The following is a 15,012-nucleotide window of genomic DNA, read 5'->3' as shown; positions in this document are numbered from 1 at the left end:
CATGTAAGCCGCACCGAGTCCCTTGGGGAGATGGTAGCGGGGTATAAATAAAGATTATTATTATTATTAATTTATTTATTTATTTATCAGGAGCAGAAATTGTATTACATCTAGTGCTTTCTTCATAATCCGTGACTCATATGGAGGCCTAGGCCCAATGCTAGGAAATGAACAGGCCAAGACAAACACGGCCCGTTCATTGAGCAGTGTGCATTGGGTGCCCATCTGCCAGTGAATAGGGCTATATATACTGGTCAGTGACATTTCTGGTTTTTCTCACTTGTCAAGGTTAATCTAATAGCTGCGGCTGCCAAGCTTCCTTTGCCAAAACAAAGCCCGGCCTTTGCCTAGTTACTGGACAACTTGCGAAAGATATGAATGAATCCTATTATGGTCTCAGACCAGAGGTTCGAAACGTTTTAAACATTAACATCAGTGGCTTAAGCAGCTGAGGGAGAAAAGCAAAAGGGTCGGAGGCTGTTTAGAAGAGTGGGAGTTGCAGTCCAAAACACCTTGAGGACTGAAGTTTGCCCAGGCCTCCCAACATGGCCTGTTTGTATTTCCCAAAATTTCTTTCTTGTATATGTGTGTCAGATGTATATATAAATATTGCATTGCCTTATGGCTGTCATAAAGGCATCATTGCCTGATATTAATTCCCACTGAGTTGATTTTTAAGAATGAAAGACCTCCGAATCGCCTTATTAGAATGACCGGCTCAAGTTTGGTAAATCCAAGTCTGAGGCTTCCTTGACTGAGGCTGGATCTACACTGCCATATGCTGCAGTTCGAAACTGCATCACTGCATGATGCAACTGCAGCAATGCTTTTTTTTTTTTTTTTTTGGTCATGTCAGGAGCAACCTGAGAAACTGCAAGTCGCTTCTGGTGTGAGAGAATTGGCCGTCTGCAAGGAAATTGCCCAGGGAATGCCCAGATGATTTTTTGATGTTTTATCATCCTTGTGGGAGGCTTCTCTCATGTCCCCGCATGAGGAGCTGGAGCTGATAGAGGGAGCTCATCCGCCTCCCCCTGGATTTGAACCTGCAGCCTGTCGGTCTTCAGTCCTGCCGGCACAGGAGTTTAACCAACTGCGCCACCGGGGACTAATCAATAATAATAATAATAATAAATTTTATTTGTACCCCGCCACCATCTCCCTAATGGGGACTCGGAGCGGCTTACATGGGGCCAGGCCCGAACAACAATTACAATAAAAAGAACCAAAACACAACCGAAAACGCAAACAATAAACAACATCAGAATTACATAGAGGATATGAATACATAACAATATAAGAATTACAACAGACACAGAGACAATGGGAGGGCTACATGTAATTATTAAAAACAACTAATTAAAAACTCAGACAAGATGATCAAGGTGATCAGTTGCAGCATTCACACTTGCCTCCAACAGACAAGAGTTCTTTCTCCCACCCTGGACATTATTCCACAGATAATTAATTAATAATAATTAATAATAATAATATAATTAATTAATAATAATAATTAATAATAGATAATTAAACCCCACTTGCCTAGTTTCCAGCAGACCTCACAACCTCTGAGGATGCCTGCCATAGATGTGGACATAGTGATTATGGCCATGAATTTGAGCTGTAAGTCTACACAGGGACCACCAAACACAGCATTGCCCAAACACGGATCAAGGAACATGAAAGGCACTGTAGGCTAACACAACCAGAGAAGTCCGTCATGATGAACCAACCGGGACACAGCATATTAACTGACAACACAGAAATGCTGGACCACTCTCACAACCACCATGTCAGACTACACATGGAAGCCACTGATATCCACAAGCATGTGGACAAGTTAAGAATAGTGGGAGGAGGAAACCATGAAAATGAACAAAATCTGGCGACCAGTATTGAAAAAAACCCTCTAAAATCAGGACAGTAAATCAAAAGCAACACTGAGAAAACAGGGGAATTCCAGACAAGAAACAGTCAGGGCCAGCAAATACTTCCCAGCAATGGATTCTCCCAGAAAGCAATAAACCAGGCGTTGAAGCTACAAGGCCATTAAAGTTTAATTGCAGCATTCATACTTGTGTTCCGATAGTTCTTTCTCCCACCCTGGACATTATTCCACAGATATATAAATCTCACTTGCCTAGTTTCCAACAGACCTCACAACCTCTAAGGATGCCTGCCATAGATGTGGGAGAAACATCAGAAAAGAATGCTTCTGGAACATTGGCCATACATCCCAGAAACTCACAGCAACTCAGTGATTCCGGCCATGAAAGCCTTTGACAACACGTGATGCCATGTGAGCTGCATTATATGACTGCATAGATCTAGTCCTGAAAGAGAGTCATGTTCTGAACGCTGCTCCAACTGACCGATCCATAATGAGGCCGTGCGGGATGTAGACCTTTTCCAAGTCGTCCGCGTAATGTTTGGGGATGCAGAATAAGTCAAGATCGTAGCCCTGTTCGTCGTCTCCAATCTGGAAAGCAAAAAGGAAAAAGGGTCAGGAAGAAGGTGAGAGGAAAGAAACAAACCAGCCCCACAAGGCAAGGTTACCCGAAATACAACACCGCCTGAGCTCTGCGAGTGCAGCATTTTCCCGAATGAAGCAGAGAGTTTTTGAGGACCGGGACATCCGTAGGGATACCAAGGTGCTTGTCTATAAATCTATTGTCCTCCCAACCCTGCTATATGCCTGCGAAACGTGGTCTACAGACGTCACATGCAACTCCTGGAACAATTCCATCAGCGCTGCCTCCGGAAAATTCTGCAAATCTCTTGGGAAGACAAGCGGACAAACGTCAGCGTGCTGGAATAAGCAAAGACCACCAGCATTGAAGCAATGGTCCTCTGCCATCAACTCCGCTGGGCCGGCCACGTTGTCCAGATGCCTGACCAACATCTCCCAAAGCAGTTGCTCTACTCCGAACTCAAGAACAGGAAACAGAATGTTGGTGGACAGGAAAAGAGATTTAAAGATGGGCTCAAAGCCAACCTTAAAATCTCTGGCATAGACACTGAGAACTGGGAAGCCCTGGCCCTTGAGCGCTCCAGCTGGAGGTCAGCTGTGACCAGCAGTGCTGCAGAATTCGAGGAGGCATGAGTGGAGGGTGAAAGAGAGAAACGTGCCAAGAGGAAGGCGCGTCAAGCCAATCCCGACCGAGACCGCCTTCCACCTGGAAACCAATGCCTTCACTGTGGGAGAAGATGAGGGTCAAGAATAGGGCTCCACAGCCACCTTCGGATCCACAAGGAAACCCATCATGGAAGACCATCTTACTCGTCCAACGAGGGATCGCCTAAGTAAGTAAGTACCCTATGTAACGTGATGTCTCTTCCTGGGTTATAAATCTCATTTCCTAATTGGTTCTATCATCAAAACATGAAAAAAGTGTATCAGACTGCAAAAACTGCAGCACATTTTGTGATCGTTTCTCAATGAATGCCTCATAGAGTCAGAGTCCCTGACGGCACAGCGGGTTAAACTGCTGAGCTGCTGAACTTGTTGACCGAAAGGTCAGTTGTTCGAAACCAGAGAGCAGGGTGAGCTCCCAGCTTCTGTCAACCTAGCGGTTTGAAAACATGCAAATGTGAGTAGATCAATAGGTACCGCTCTGGCAGGGAGGTAACAGCGCTCTATGCAGTCATGCCGGCCACATAACCTTGGAGGCGTCTATGGATAACGCCAGTTCTTCGGCTTAGAAATGGAGATGAGCATCACAACTATTTACTTTTTTTATTTGGGTTGTTGTAGGTTTTTTCGGGCTGTATGGCCATGTTCTAGAGGCATTTTCTCCTGACGTTTCGCCTGCATCTATGGCAAGCATCCTCAGAGGTAGTGAGGTCTATTGGAATTAGGAAAATGGGTTTATATATCTGTGGAATGACCAGGGTGAGACAAAGGACTCTTGTCTGCTGGAGCTAGGTGTGAATGTTTCAACTGACCACCTTGATTAGCATTTGATAGCCTGGCAGTGCCTGGGGCAATCTTTTGTTGAGAGGTGATTAGATGTCCCTGATTGTTTTCCCTCTGTTGTTTTGCTGTTTTAATTTTAGAGTGTTTTTTTTTAATACTGGTAGCCAGATTTTGTTCATTTTCATGCTTTCCTCCTTTCTGTTGAAACTGTTCACATGCTTGTGGATTTCAATGGCTTCTCTGTGTAGTCTGACATGTTGGTTGTGATGAACAAAATCTGGCTACCAGTATTAAAAAACTCTAAAATTACAACAGCAAAACAACAGAGAGGAAACAATCAGGGACATCTAATCACCTGTAATCAAGGTGGTCAGTTGAAACATTCACACCTAGCTCCAGCAGACAAGAGTCCTTTGTCCCACCTTGGTCTTTCCACAGATATATGAACCCACTTTCCTACTTCCAACAGACCTCACTACCTCCGAGGATGCTTGCCATAGATGTAGGCGAAACGTCAGGAGAAAATGCCTCTAGAACATGGCCATATAGCCCCCCAAAAAACTACAACAACCCAGTGATTCCGGCCATGAAAGCCTTTGACAATATAGATAGATAGATAGATAGATAGATAGATAGATAGGGCCCCTGGTGGCGCAGTGGGTTAAAGCACTGAGCTGCTGAGCTTGTTGATCGAAAGGTCGCAGGTTCGATTCTGGGGAGCGGCGTGAGCTTCCGCTGTCAGCCCTAGCTTCTGCCAACCTAGCAGTTCGAAAACATGCAAATGTGAGTAGATCAATAGATACCACTCTGGTGGGAAGGTAACGGCGCTCCATGCAGTCATGCCCGCCACATGACCTTGGAGGTGTCTATGGACAACGCTGGCTCTTCAGCTTAGAAATGGAGATGAGCACCACATCCCAGAGTCAGACATGACTGGACTTAATGTCAGGGGACTACCTTTACATATATATATATATATATATATATATATATATATACACACACACACACACACACACACACACACATACATATACATATACATATACATATATATATAATATCATTTTTACCCCGCTTATATCAGCCATATCAGGGAAATCTTTACCTTTACTCATAGAGTCTCAACCAATTCAATAGTTTGTGACAACCACAAAAACGAAGTTTCTGGAGTAGAACAACTACTTTCAAATTAAGGACTGCACAACTAAACAGGAAATAACACTTTCAAACCAGGAACAGAATATATTTTATCAACTTATGTTACATAGTGTTGACATCCTATTGGCACTGGGAACACTCCTCATACCCCTGGGGCTCAGTCCTTGGCATTTCCTGTTAGAGCAAATAGGGTGATTATGCTCTAATTGACTGGCATTGTTGTTGCTGCCGGGACAAAAGAATATAGGGCACCCCCAGTTCTGACTTACAAACAACTCACAGTGAAGTATGGGGCTGAGACAAGAGGGAGAGGAATCTCCCCTTAGAAGGACAACCCATTCCTGGAAGAGTTATGATCCTGGGGAAAAGGGGTCTCTGCTCAAATTTAACCCCCCAACCTTGTTTCCACAACATGCCACATTTTGCAAAATCCCATTCTCATAGGGACAAAAAGTGAGGCAAAATCTTCTGAACAAGGGCACAGACAGCAAAACAAATGCCACAGGAGTGTTGGCCCTTCACCATGTCATCCAAAGCTTTATATATGTGTGTGTGTTTGTAAGTGTATGTGTGTGTATGTATATGTGTGTATGTATGTGTGTGTGTATATATGTATATGTATATATACATACACATACACACACACACATACACATACTAGCTGCCCCTCTGCCAGGCGTTGCTGTGGCCCAGTCTGGTGATCTGGAAAATAAAGTAATGAGAAAGTGTTGGTTTCTAATCTATGTAATGTATTTCTGCTTGTGGGTAAACAGTATTTCTTGCTGTTTCTTTGTCAGTGTTGATGTGGAGAGTGTCTTGTTTACCTACTCTGGAACACGCAACACATAATTGTCCTTCTTTAGGGGTCCCTTTCAAATCTATGATACTATATCTGTGTGTGTGTGTGTGAATCATATCTATCTATCTTCCTATATCTATGACTGGATGGCTCTTTTGTCAGGAGGGCTTTGATTACGTTTTCTTGCCCTGGTAAAGGGAGTTGGACTGGGTGGTCTTAAGTATTTTCTGATGGTCATGAGAGTTCTGTGTGGGAAGTTTGTCCCAATTCTGTCATTGGTGGGCTTCAGAAGGCTCTGATTTCAGAAGGCTCTGAAATCCCAGTAACTACAACTCACAGATGTCAAGGTCTATTTTCCCCAAACTTCATCTGTGCTCATATTTGGGCATATTGAGTATTCATGCCAAGTTTGTTCCAGATCCATCATTGTTTGAGTCCACAGTGATCTCTGGATATAGGTGAACTACAACTCCCAAATTCAAGGTCAATGCCCACCAAACCCTTCTAGTGTTTTCAGTTTCATGGGAGTTTTGTGTGCCACATTTGGTTCAATTCCATTGTTGGTGGAGTTCAGAATGCTCTTTGATTGTAGGTAAACTATAAATCCCAGCAACTACAACTCCCAAATGACAAAATCAATCCCCCCAACCCCACCAGTATTCAAATTTGGGCGTATTGGGTATTTTTGCCAAATTTGGTCCAGTGACTGAAAATATACCCTGCATGTCCGACATTTACATTTCGATTCATAACAGTAGCAAAATTATAGTTATGAAGTATCAATGAAAATAATGTTATGGTCGGGGGTCACTACAACATGAGGAACTGTATTAAGGGGTCACAGCATTAGGAAGGTTGAGAAACACTGATCTAGGATGAAATTGTCCCCGAGTGAAAACATTCCTGGGGTGTTGGGCAGGATGGTATTTGGGGAGGACATTGGCAGGGGTTGAGAGAAATGTTCATGGCAGGGAGTCATATTTTCTGACTCTGAATTGCTTATGGAGAAATGCATCAGCAGAGGATGATGACAGGTGGCTTCTCCAACAAATCTTCCTGCTGAATCCATGAAATCTATATTAAACTCGGTGAAGGAAACCCCATTGAAGCAGCTTCCCTTTGTGTGTGTTTCTCTTTGCTTCTTTTCTTCCTGTCTATGGAAAAATGTCACTGGGCTGGGGAAAATACCCTCTCCAGCGAAGAGAACAGCCCTCTTAATCCCACTTGGCTACCATCCTTGTGCAGGAACCATCTCCAAAAAGGACACACAATCGTTGCCAATTGGGGCTTACGCAGAGCCATTCACAGTTTCTACCATGCTGCAAAATTCTATTCATTTTTAGCATTTCCAAAGTCAAAAAAGGAACATTTTTCCTGCAGAATCTGGAAAGGGGCCTACCAAAAAAAAGAAACACCTTTCAGGTATTCGATATGATTTAAGAAATAGCAGTCACTCCCTTAGTAACAACAGCAGCAACATCATAGAATCAAAGAATCAAAGCGTTGGAACAGACCTCATGGGCCATCCAGTCCAACCCCATTCTGCCAAGAAGCAGGAATATTGCATTCAAAGCACCCCTGAGAGATGGCCATCCAGCCTCTGTTTAAAAGTTTCCAAAGAAGGAGCCTCCACCACACTCCGGGGCAGAGAGTTCCACTGCTGAACGGCTCTTACAGTCAGGAAGTTCTTCCTCGTGTTCAGATGGAATCTCTTCTCTTGTAGTTTGAAGCCGTTGTTCCGCGTCCTATTCTCCAGGGAAGCAGAAAACAAGCTTGCTCCCTCCTCCCTGTGGCTTCCTCTCACATATTTATAGATGGCTATCATGTCTCCTCTCAGCCTTCTCTTCTTCAGGCTAAACATGCCAAGCTCCTTAAGCCGCTCCTCATAGGGCTTGTTCTCCAGACCCTTGATCATTTTAGTCGCCCTCTTCTGGACACATTCCAGCTTGTCAATATCTCTCTTGAATTGTGGTGCCCAGAATTGGACACAATATTCCAGGTGTGGCATTACTTTCCTGGACCTAGACACTATGCTCCTATTGATGCAGGCCAAAATCCCATTGGCTTTTTTTGCCGCCACATCCCATTGTTGGCTCATGTTTAACTTGTTGTCCACGAGGACTCCAAAAACTTTTTCACACGTACTGCTCTCGAGCCAGGCGTCCCCCATTTTGTATCTTTGCATTTCGTTTTTCCTGCCTGAGTGGAGTATCTTGCATTTGTCCCTGTTGAACTTCATTTTGTTAAAATGTATTGTCGAAGGCTTTCATGGCCGGAATCACTGGGTTGTTGTAGGTTTTTCCAGGCTATATGGCCATCTTCTGGAAGCAATTTTTCTCCTGACGTTTTGCCTGCATCTATGGCAAGCATCCTCAGAGTTAGTGAGGTCTGTTGGAAGTAGGAAAAATGAGGATGTTTTTGTTAGTTTTGGCCCATCTCTCTAATCTGTGAAGATCGTTTTGAATCCTGCTCCTGTCCTCTGGAGTATTGGCTATCCCTCCCAATTTGGTGTCGTCTGCAAACTTGATGATCAAGCCTTTGAGCTCTTCATCTAAGTCATCAAAAGGAGACGGACATACTTCTGCTGGTTTTCGAATTGCGCTGATCTGTTACCAGGGGCGGCTCAACCATTACACAAAGTAAGCCTTTGCAGTATATTTGATTTTGCCCAGGGGCGCTCTTGAGGCGCTCTTGGGGGGAAACAGACCTTGACATATGTGAGTTGTAGTTACTGGGATGTATAGTTCACCTACAATCAAAGAGCATTCTGAACTCCACCAATGATGGAATTGAACCAAATATGGCACACAGAACTCCCACGACGAACAGAAAATATATATCAGTGATTGGTTGGGGGGGGGGGGGCACCAAAATACTGTTTGCTTACCATGGAAAATTACCTAGGGCCGCCTCTGTCTGCTACTAAGCCCCAAATAGAGATTTCTTATGGGATGGCAGTCTCTCGGGAACCATTTCCCTATGAAAAACCGTATTCAATATGACATCCCAAAAGAAGAACCCCCAGTGCCCATTCATCTTGGTCACTAGCATTGGATGGTCCAGATCCATAGTTGTTTGGGTTAACAATGCTCTCCAGATGTAGGTGAACTACATCTCCCCTAAATCACTGTTAATTCCTCCCAAACCCCTCCAACATATTTAGTTTGACATGGGAGTTCTGTGTGGCGGTCTCAGTGGTCTGTGGAAGTCAGCGCTGAATCGGCTGAACGTACTGCAAATCCATATTTTTTTCTGATTAATCATGATGCTTGTTGGGGTTCAGCCTGTGTGTGTACCTGAACCTGAACCTGGTTCTCTGATTGTATTTCCTGATGCTAATGTATTTCCTGATGCCAATGAGGATGTTGATTCTGAGGTCAATGTAGAAGAAACTTCTGCAGCCTTGGAAAGCGAAAGTCCAAATTCCCATGAGAATATTTCAGAGCCAAGTGGTGAATTTTCACTCCCTTTTGGCTCTTCAGAGAATTTGACACCTGGGCTCTCTAGTGAGGATAGGAGAGGGCAGATTTGGCAGAGCAGGGGGGAATCTCAAAGTTTACAAAGGTCAGCTAGATTGAGAGAAATGCAAACAAGGCCTTCAAAGCCTTCAGGCATGTCACGTAATAGATTTCTTGGCTTTAAGTGCCTCCCGCCTGGATGCATCTTCAGACCAGGCATCGTTTCAGATTCACGTGCAGACTCTTGCAGTTCTCCGGCTTCCAGTGGCTTTGTTCCAAGGAGTTTTTCTAGTGCTTCAAGTTAGTGGATTGCTAACAGGTTCCAGTATTTAGCAGTGTTACTGTGGGTTTTTGATCTTGTTCATGGACATTTCTTGTTGCTGATTTTTACTGTGGCTTTTTATCTTGCATATTTTCCTCTAATTTTGTACTCATCAATAAAAAGGATTGTTTTTCCTGAAGTCAAGTGTGGTGGATTGTTGTCTTAGGGTCCAGTTTCCTGCTCTGGGTTGCAACAATGCTTTAATTATGTTGAATTTGTAACAATTAAAACACACCCTTCATATCAGATATTTACATTATGATTCGTAACAGTAGCAACATTACAGTTGTAAAAGAGCAACGAACATAATTTTATGGTTAGGGGTCACCACAACATGAGGAACCATATTTAGAAAGGTTGGGAATCACTGCCCTAGACTGAGATATAAGGAAGAGCTGGCCCTGCAAACCCATGTTTTTGAAGGAAGATAAGGCAAAATATTGTTTGAACCAAATGGGGAGAAAAGCTCAAGCTTAAATGGCGTTGCCTTTTCTAGCCTCTCACGCTCTTCCCACGTTCGGATTTAGCAAACTCACTGCAGCCAAAGCCGCTTCAGCCTCGCAAAAGCCTCGCGAATGCAAACACGTGCCCGGAGGCCTTCCTGAGCAGGAAGTTCCCCCTCCCAACGTGGTGTTCTTCCGAATGCAAATGCACTGACTTGGAGAAAAGTTCCACTGATTTGTGACGGGTTAAGATGCACCGCCTGGCCAACGCACGCATGAGCATTTTCCTTCTGTGCTTTTTCAAGAGCACGGTTATGCTTTCTGTGTTTGTGTGCCTTGCGAAAAAGCGTGCAAAATGATATTACAGATTAATTAATCCAAATACCATTTTGTAACAAGGTGACATTTGCAATGCTTCAGAGTTTCCTTTCCAAAGTCTCATAAACAAGAGACTTTCGCACACAACGTGGCCGCTGACACCTTTGTTCCACCCGTTTGCATTCAACTGCCAAACCTCAGGGTTATGAGACACAAGGCTCAAAGGAAAGCCTTTCAGACGACACTCAAATCCTGGATCTTATTGTCAATGGGTTGCTGAGAGTTTTCAGGGCTGAATGGCCATGTTCCCGCAAACCGGTAACATCCTTTCTTCTAAAACAAACCTAAACAAACCCTTCAAATTGTATCCACAAGGTATTTATAATGTATCTTGTTGCATTTTCATTTTGAGGACGTATATGTTTTTAATAAGTTTGGTTTTAATGTTTTTGTTTATTTACCAATCTATATATATAAATATATATATATCTGTGCATAATGAGTTCCTTAAAAACAAAAGAACCAATGAACGAAATCACACCCAATTTGGCAACAAAACGTCTCACAACACAAGGAGTGACCATCACTCAAAAAATTATGATTTTGTCATTAATAATAATTATTATAATAATTATAATCCTCTATTTATACCCTGCTACCATCTCCCGAAGGACTTGGTGCAGCTTACAAGAGGCCGAGCCCAAATACATCAACAAAACAACAACAACAACAACAATAAAGCAAAATAAATGAACTCATAAAACAAAGCAATAAACATTAACAAAACATCACAACACATTAAAATCTGAGGCAGGGCCAAATGTAGTAGTTAAAATTTTTAAAAAGTGCTGGGCATGACAAGGCAAGAAGGATAGGTCATTTGGGAGTTGTAGTTGCTGGAATTTAGAGTTCACCTACAATCAAAGAGCATTCTGAACCCCACCGACAATAGAATTGAACCAAACTTGGCACACAGTTCTCCAATGACCAACTGAAAATACTGGAAGGGTTTGGTGGGCAGTGTCCTTTGGTTTTGGAGTTGTAGTTCACCTACATCCAGAGATCACTGTGCACTCAAACAATGATGGATCTGGACCAAACTCTACACGAATACTCAATATGCCAAATGTGAACACTGGTTGAGTTTGGAGGAAATAGAATCTTGACATTTGGGAGCTGTAGTTGCTGGGATTTATAGTCCACCTACAATCACAGAGCATTCTGAACCCCACCAACGTTAGAATTGGGCCAAACCTCCCACACAGAACCCCCATGTGGGCCACAGCAGTACCTTTTGATCTACTCACATTTGCATTTCAAACTGCTAGGTTGGCAGGAGCTGGGGTTAACAGTGGGGGCTCACCCGCTCCCTGGATTCAAACACCTGACATTTCAGTCAGCAAGTTCAGCAGCTCAGCAGTTTAACCCATTGCACCACTGGGGGCTACAGAAGAACGGCCTGCCTCAGGGGAGCGTGCTTGCTCCAACCATGTTCAACATCTACACAAATGACCAGCCACTGCCAGAAGGGACAGAGAGTTTCATCTATGCTGATGATCGTGCCATTACCGCTCAAGCAGGGAGCTTTGAGATGGTTGAACAGAAGCTCTCTGAAGCTCTAGGAGCCCTTACCGCCTACTACAGGGAAAACCTGCTGATCCCTAATCCATCTAAAACACAGACATGTGCCTTTCACCTTAAGAACAAATAGTCTGGTCAAGTCTTGAGCATCATAAGACTGGAGCCCAGGTTTGGGATTTCTCATCAGCCCCAAAAAACCAATAATAATAATAATAATAATAATAATAATAATAATAATAATAATGATAATATAAAAATAGTAATAATAATAATACTTTATTTGTACCCCGCTACCATCTCCCCAAGGGACTCGGTGTGGCTTACATGAGGCCAACCCCACCAACACATCAATAAAACAACGGCAATAACAAAATAATCAACACAAAACAGTAAAATAAATCTCAAAACAAAAATAAACAATAAAACAATCACATACAAGCATTTAAAACCTAGACAACCACAACAACAACAAGAAATCACGCTCAGCATGGAAGGAGGTCATTTGAGGACAAGGAGAGGGAAAGGCGAGGATAGGAAAGCCCTCTGCGTATGCTCAGAGGCATATCACCATCTGAATCATTATACTATATAACACGCATGGACCAACTGCAACTCCCACAATTCCTAACAGCCTCAGGCCCTTTCCCTTTCCCACTCAGCGGCTTAAGCTGTTAGGAATTGTGGGAGTTGCAGTCCAAAACACCTGGAGGGCCCAAGTTGCTCTGTAATAAAATAATGCAATCCTTAGGACATCATTTACCCCTTTAAGAGTGGGAAGGCAGAGACCCCCCATTTTTTTAAAGGGCCAGTGTTATAGAAAAAGAAGGGAATATGAATGGAAAGGGGAGGAAACATCACCCTATATCCCTCCCCCCTTTTCTATAATACTGAGCCCCATTCTTTGAAAGGGGAAGCCATCACCCCCTAATGATCCCTTTTTTGCAAAGTATCCCTTGCCCTTTTAAGAAGGGGAAGGTGGGCCCCCCTATTCTTTTTTTAAAGGGGAAACAATCCCCTATCTTTTTAAGGGTTTCCTTAAAAACTTGCAATTTCATTTCTTATTATCTATTACATCATTTATTATTTATTTATTATTACTTCATTTCTTATTATTTATTTATTATTCTTATTCATTATTTCTTATTTAGTTAGTATTTCATTTCTTATTATTTCTTGTTTCTTATTTATTAGTATTATTATTATTTGTCTTATTCGTTTCTTATTTATTTATTATTACTTATTAATCTTATTACTTTATTTCCCCTTATTTATTACTTCAATGTAATACATAACGCACTATTATTTCTTATTTAGTTATTATTTTTATTATTTCTTATTACTTCATTTCTTATTCTTTCTTATTTATTAGTACTATTATTATTTGTCTTATTTGTTTCTTGTTTCTTATTTATTATTACTTATTAATCTTATTACTTCACTTCCTATTATTTATTAGTTCAATGTAAGTAATACAGACCCCACTATTATTATTTCTTATTTAGTTATTATTTTTATTATTTATTACTTCATTTCTTAATTCTTTCTTATTTGTTTCTTATTTATTAGTATTATTATTATTTGTCTTATTCGTTTCTTATTTCTTATTTATTTCTTATTATTTAGTTATTATTTATTTAGTTATTACTTTTAATATTTCTTATTACTTCATTTCTTATTGTTTCTTATTTACTATTATTATTATTATTTGTCTTATTGTTTCTTATTTCTTATTACTTATTAATTATTACTTCACTTCCTATTATTTATTACTTCAATGTAAGTAATACAGACCCCACTATCATTATTTCTTATTTAGTTATTATTTTTATTATTTCTTATTATTTCTTATCATTTATTATTATTTAGTTATTATTTTTATTACTTCCTTTCTTATTACTTATTAGTATTATATTATTATTATTACTATTACTTAGTTATTACTTTTATTGTTTCTTATTTAGTTATTATTTTTATTCTTTATCATTATTATTATCTAATTATTATTACTATTATTTAGTTTTTTATTTCTTCTTCTTATTTAATTATTTAATTATTATTATTACTATTATTTAGTTATTACTTTTATTATTTCTTACTACTTATTATCATTTATTATTATTTAGTTGTTATTATTATTTAGTTTTATTATTTTTATTACTTCATTTCTTATTTGTTTATTTATTAGTATTATTATTATTTGTTTCTTATTTATTATTTATCAATTATTACTTATTAATCTTATTACTTCACTTTCTATTATTTATCCCTTCAATGGAAGTAGTACAGACCCCACTATTATTAGAAGGGGGGGGTGTCAAGCACCCCTAAATTCCTCCCCCCCAACTTTCAAATGATTCGTCGCCCTTTTAAGAAGGGGAAGGTGGGCCCCCCTATTCTTTATTTAAAGGGGTAAATCTAAGGTGCTGGCTTCTTCCCCCCAAAAAGAATGAGAATATATATATATAGAGAGAGATGTGTCTATGGCAAGGGTGATGCCTCTCTCTGTCTGTCTGACTCACTCACCACGATGCAGGCGCCTCGTCCGGGGCTGCTGTGGTTGCTGAAGGCGGCGTTGCTCGCCTCCATGGCGGAAGGAAAGGGGGAGGAAGGAAGGAGGGAAGGCGGGAAGGAGGACGGAACGAGAAGGAGGAGAAGCGGCAGCAACGGTAAACGGCGGCCGGAAAAGCGCGCAGGCCGCGAGGCGGAGGAGGAGGAGGAGGAGGGGCGCCACAGCGCCACCTGGCGGGCCCCTCAAGGCACGCAGCCCCGCCTGGCCAAGCAGAGGGAGAGGGAGGGAGAGAAGGGAATGGGAAGGAAATAGAATGGAAGTGAGGAAAGGGGAAGGGAAGGAAAAGGAAGGGCAAGACAGAGAAAGGGAGGAAAAAAGGCAAGGAAATGAAGGAAGGAGGAGACAGGGGAAGGGAAGACATTGAAAGGGAGGGAAGGGAAGGGAAAGGAAGGGGCAGGGAAGGAAATGGAAGAAATTGGAAGGAAGGGAGGGAGGGAAGGAGTGGAAG

General features: G+C 41.6%; 1 protein-coding gene across 1 annotated transcript in view; it reads right to left on the bottom strand.

Annotated features, from left to right (window-relative positions):
* Nucleotides 1-14,717, bottom strand: part of HPRT1 (hypoxanthine phosphoribosyltransferase 1) — a 32,471-nt gene extending 17,754 nt beyond the window's left edge. The window contains exons 1-2 of the mRNA XM_060756060.2: nt 14,519-14,717; nt 2,370-2,476 (exon numbers count right to left, since the gene is read on the bottom strand). Of these exons, the coding sequence (XP_060612043.2) occupies nt 2,370-2,476; nt 14,519-14,581 (170 nt within the window). The 5' untranslated portion in view covers nt 14,582-14,717. The remainder of the gene's footprint in view (nt 1-2,369; nt 2,477-14,518) is intronic.
* Nucleotides 14,718-15,012: the final 295 nt, after the last annotated feature.

The sequence above is a fragment of the Anolis sagrei genome, chromosome 10 (assembly GCF_037176765.1).
Source record: "Anolis sagrei isolate rAnoSag1 chromosome 10, rAnoSag1.mat, whole genome shotgun sequence".
In the NCBI taxonomy this organism is placed as follows: Eukaryota; Metazoa; Chordata; class Lepidosauria; order Squamata; family Dactyloidae; genus Anolis; species Anolis sagrei.
The sequence above is the reverse complement of the archived record's forward strand: the minus strand, read 5'-3'. Positions and strand labels throughout refer to the sequence as shown.